Source organism: Dipteris shenzhenensis, chromosome 23, assembly GCF_047967505.1.
Source record: "Dipteris shenzhenensis isolate YYH24624 ecotype China chromosome 23, Dip_SZ_1.0, whole genome shotgun sequence".
In the NCBI taxonomy this organism is placed as follows: domain Eukaryota; kingdom Viridiplantae; phylum Streptophyta; class Polypodiopsida; order Gleicheniales; family Dipteridaceae; genus Dipteris; species Dipteris shenzhenensis.
This window is the reverse complement of record NC_141618.1, coordinates 19,515,260-19,520,546: the sequence shown is the minus strand read 5'-3', so window position 1 is coordinate 19,520,546 and position 5,287 is coordinate 19,515,260. Positions and strand designations below refer to the sequence as shown.

The window sequence follows — 5,287 nt, the reverse complement described above, 5'->3', positions numbered from 1 at the left end:
TCTTCACCTTCATGTGGTAGTCATTGATGCTCATATTTTCTCTCTACACATTGTGCAGCTCCTGCTTGAGCTGCATTTTCCTGGCTTGCGTATTTGTGCTGTACATTTTTGCCAAAGTATCCCATGCCTCCTTTGGCGTACTTGCATCCTGAATATGCACAATCATGGAGTCCGAAATACTGATAGACAGCCAGTACATAACTTTCCTGGCTCTCTCATGCCATCCTTTAAATGCCTGCATTTCCTGTTGATTGGGAACATTAGGAAGAACATGTTCTTCTTCATTTCCTGTAATGAACTCCCAATAGCCTTTTCCCATAAGGAAATTCGTCATTCTAAACTTCCATGCCTGGAAGTTGTTCTTGTCAAGCTTTTCAGTGACAATCTGTGAAAGAGAATCAGATGCCATTACAGAACACTGCAAAATATTCTGTCACTCCAAAAAACACAGCTTTTGCCTCACACGGGCAGATCTGCAAAACTGACGAAAGTGGTATTTCACCACACAGTCACTTCCTAGTGACGATTTTGCATCAACAGGCAACAAGCATGAATCTGCAACTCCCAATGTCTCTGCGCATAGGCATACGATGCAATTTCTGCGGCAACTTTTCACCGACCTGCAGAATAGTGGTCGCACAGCAAAAACAGGGCCTTTTTCTGAGTGCCTGCGGAGAGCCTCCGCCTCCAAAACGGGCCCCAAAATGACCTCGAATTAGAAAAATAAAGTCACCGAGGGCTTCGCCCACACCCGCAGCATATAATGCCCTCTTGCCACACCGCGAAGGGCGTCTCAATCTGAGACAGTGCACTCTTGCACTTCCGGCTGTGCTACCTGCAGAGATTTGCTCCCAAACTCGAAAAAGGAAAGCAACACTGGTCCTCTTATCAGGACACTGCGAACTTGGTTTGCTTTCTTGAGCTCCTTACCATGATCAAGGCTCTGATACCATGTGAAGATAGTGGGAGAGAGGGAAGGAGTCTCACTTGAGGCTTTTTCACAAGCATAATGGGGGAATACACACAAAGGTGGAGGCTGAAAACAGTTTTCCTCTTCTTAGTTGTGTAAGCCAAAAGAACTCAAGTACAAAGAAATAGAAGAACCTATATGTGGGTCTCAAACCAAACTCAACTAACTAAGGTGGCATACTAACTGAGCCACGAACTAGTGTAGATAAGGATAGCTGTCATCCAGCTATTATTCGTGGGCGGTGTACCAACCGCATCTCCAGCTAACAAGTCTGTGACATAAATACACAACGGTCATCCTGGCATATCGCGAGTGGAGCTCGATATCTCAACATTGGCACCGTACATTATGGGGCTCATAAGGGGAACATCACTAGCATTGGAAACAAGATGAATTATATTCATTGCGCCTGCCTAAGGAGATTAGACCAAATTTGAAGGAAAGAGCAAGGAAAAATAAATTTTCATTCTCTCTTTATGTGTCTATCACTTTGGAAGTGTGAGTCCTGGTTGCATCTTGCAAGTTCTTGAATCCTATTGCTCTGAGATGCTAAGCTCGCGATTTTGCACTTGCCGTCACTCAAGGTGCAACAATAGCAACATCTGACATTTTGTTAGAGCAAGAGGCAAGAGGAAGTTGAACAAATATGTGAAAGCGCTTTTAGTGATTGGTTGCCTAAAATATGGTCTTCTTGAAGCACGATCACACATACATCCAAATTCTTGAATTTGTGACATAGGGGTGTGACAATGGGCGACCATGCTCCTTCCTAAATTCTCACTCATGAGAATTAGTTTGACTTAGGGCCAAGTATCACCCCTCCTCAAGAGAGACGCAGCTTGCGAACCTACAATTTCTGGTGGGTTTTGCCCATCTACCTACATGTGTTGCACCCTCATTGACAACTGTTAGGTGGAGATAGCAGCCCAATTAGTTGCGATTAGCTTGCCTGCCTCACCTCACAATTGCGCTGATTAATGACATGGAGGAGCTATTGTTATGCTCTTTCTTGCTGAAGCAATTCCACCTACCATCATTTTGCTAGAAGAGCTATCTGCTATGCAGGCTCCTGCTAAAGAATTTCCACATGTGATTGTTCTCATGGAGAAGCTCACCGGGACCAATATGAGCTGCAAAGTGTTGGGGAGAAGATGGAGTGGCGAGCTTCTTGCCGTCCTCCTCCCACGATGCTTGGCTTTTCACTTGTCTCTCATTTGAGGGAAGGCAACGAGGAGGAAGATGGAGAGTGAGAGCCTTTGTGTGGGAGGTAGAAGGAGATGGAAGAAAGAGGGTCGGTGCCAGATGTAGTAGCAATAGTAGCAGATGGCGGAACAACGTGGAATGGGCACCTTCAATGGACAGAGCGCTTTCAATGCCCTAGCAGGTTAGTTCAATGCCACAGAGCACTTTCTGCATTAAACTCCCACCAATCGGTAATTTCAAAGGCATTGAACCCTCAATTAAGGAGCCGATGAAAATTCAAGTGTGTTCATATTTCAAATAATTTGGATTTTTAGCTTTGCAAAAATCGAACCTTCACTAAGGCTACCCATAGGGCAGGCCAGATATGCCAACCAGTGTTCAGAGAAAACATTTTTCTCAACAAATCACAAAACTTTGGGTTTCAAAATTTGAAGGTTTTTCCCGAGAATTTGTGGGTGGTTAGCTAAAGTGCCTGAAATTTTACAAAGTGGACAAAATTGGTGAAAATGAAAATGAAAATGTTGGAGGTACAAAATTGGTGAAAATGAAAATGTTGGAGGTTCATTGTAGATATATTGTGAAAGCTGACATTGCCAAAGGGGGAAGTCCCTCTTATGGTGGGTGAGCTTGAGCAGAGAGCTAGCGGTGTGGCTATGGCAGCTTGGAGCTGCATTCGAAGATTAGCATCCATTGCCAGTAAACGATCCTACCACTCTTCATCATCATCATCATCATCTTCTTCTTCTTCTGTTGCTGATATTTCTGAGTTTCTCCTCAATGGCTCCCACTGGAACAAAGCTCCCACATGCCCTGACTATGTTTCATCCCTCTTCATCGATCGTACCCCCGATCGTCGTGGGCGTGGCCTCTTTGCTTCCCGCACCTTCCATGCCGGCGAGGTCTTGCTCATCAGCAATGCCTTCGCAGCTGCCCTCAATGACCCCTTCAGCATCGAGCTTTTCAGCAAAATCGTCGCCCTTGTGAGAACATCCCCCCTCGCTCTCCGACAGATTTACTCCCTTGCAGGTTCCGACTTCCAAGACAGCTTGCCTGTGCCTTCGCTTAGCCTCTTCCATCCCAGCATTGGTCCTTCAGAGAGCGAAACGCATGCCGATCCCGAGTTTGATGAGATGCGCGTCATGCAAATAATGCACGTCAACTCGTTTGAAGGGGTTCTATCGCCCCCCAGGGCCGATGCTGCGACAAAGTTGACTGGCCTGTGGCTGCTTCCGTCCTTTATTAACCATTCTTGCTCCCCCAATGCTAGCAGGCTGGTGGTGGGAGAAGCCATGTTTATACACGCTGCTTCGGACATCCAAGAAAAAGAAGAGATCACGATTTCCTATACTTCCGATGTTATGTGTCCTCTCAAGAAACGGGAAGAGGCACTAAAAAGGATGGGTTTCGGGTTTCATTGCGAGTGCAAAAGATGCCTTGCAGAGAGATCCGTTGAACAGCCGCTTCAAGCAATCAGCCAACGCTTTCACTCGCTGTACGGCAAAGCTACAGATGAGGTCTACTTGGCAGCGACTGCAAATGAAAAACCGTCCTTAGATTCGTTTCCTGCATGCATGGAGCTCTCCTCTGTATTTGAAGATCTGAGAAAAGAAACGAGCTCTCTTGATCATCTAACAGAGATAGAAAAGAAGTGGATCTTGGCTGGCTATTCGTCTGCTTTTCTAGGGAAATGGGTTGTTACTGGGTATGTAACTGGATTTGCTCAGGCATCAGAATTTGTTAGCTCTACTGCTCTGGAGCTTGTCCAGGCCTTGAAATCTACCGTACCTGGAATGATTGGCACTTTGTCCTTTACCACACTTCTAGGCATTTTAGCTCAGCAAAGCGAAGCGAACTTTGCATTGATCCACAGACTAGTCCAGCTAGCAATGGATGAGTGCATTCGTGTGTATGGGAAGCAAAAGCCTGAAGTGACTGCAAAACTTGTGGAGCAGTCTACAGACACTCTTCCCTTTTTTTGAACCTTTAATTTTTGGTGAATTTGTGATGGCTTCTGAGTGTTAAGCTTGTGGATGCATGATCTAAATAATCTGTTGGCAAGTCAAAGGTGAATATAGTATAATCAAAATCCTAAAACCCGCAATCTCAGTTAGCTGTTTGTTTCCTTACAAGATGGGACTCGTTCTAGTTTTATGGACTTGTATACCACACGTCTACCCGTTGTATAGGAATGTCACATTTTCCAAAGTGCTCACACGATTCTGTGGCAGAAGAATAAGGAGACGATGATGGTGTTGTGAACCTATGTTTTCCCTCTATATAGAATTTCTTCTGGCGAAATATTTTTTAGCTGGTTTTGGTCTTTGGTGTAAATGATCGTTTGGTATGATGCTGTTGCATCCTGCATTATATTCTAAACGAGTCTGCAGTGATTGGTGTAACAGAGGTGGGGGGGGAGTAGAGCTTACTGCTAGTACTGATTATCAGTGGACACATATGGGCTTGCATTTGCCCCCCTTCAAAGAGATTGTTCCTACCTTTATTCGTGAAATGAATCGACACAACATTCTGAGAGTGCCCATATTGAAACAGCCCCTAACAGGTCAGTAACCACTAACTTGAGAGTTCCACTCTATCTTGTGCTAACCTACAAGCTCAACAATCGTCAATATACTAACACAGGGACACATATGGTGTAGGCTAGTGTGCCACCACCCAACCGTAGATCCCTCAGGATCACCCCAAGGTAGAGGTTCGGCAACCTCTAACCATAGTCCATTCTAGGTAAGACCACGCATCCCATGCAGCCCCATCTTCATTAGGGAGACACTGGCCTAGAGGGGCTCTCAACCTAGCTGAGTATTCTTGGAAGGTCCCACTCTCAAGAATGACCGAAGTGAGTAATGGCTCTCACTTATATGGATGCAGGGTGTCTTAGGTGTCTCAAGCCTAAGACCACCCTTATTGTACACGTGTCCTAATTGTCCCAAGGTTAGAACTCAAGACCATAGGTTAACTTGGTCTCCATAACACTAGCCATGTCATGTCCATGTTAGAAATGACCCAACAGAGGGTACACGCAGCGGAAATAATGCCCAGGAGCTCACACAGTGTGCGGTGTGGGTGTGGAATCACAAACTTCTTTACTTATGTGCA

At 45.4% G+C, this 5,287-nt stretch overlaps 1 protein-coding gene across 1 annotated transcript; it reads left to right on the top strand.

Moving 5' to 3' along the window:
• The first annotated feature begins 2,779 nt into the window (after nucleotides 1–2,779).
• LOC147887087 (uncharacterized) lies at nucleotides 2,780–4,283 on the top strand. The gene has a single exon (XM_087394702.1). The coding sequence runs from the start codon at nucleotides 2,788–2,790 to the stop codon at nucleotides 4,150–4,152; it is 1,365 nt and encodes a 454-aa protein (XP_087250828.1). The 5' UTR covers nucleotides 2,780–2,787; the 3' UTR covers nucleotides 4,153–4,283.
• The last annotated feature ends 1,004 nt before the right edge of the window (nucleotides 4,284–5,287 follow it).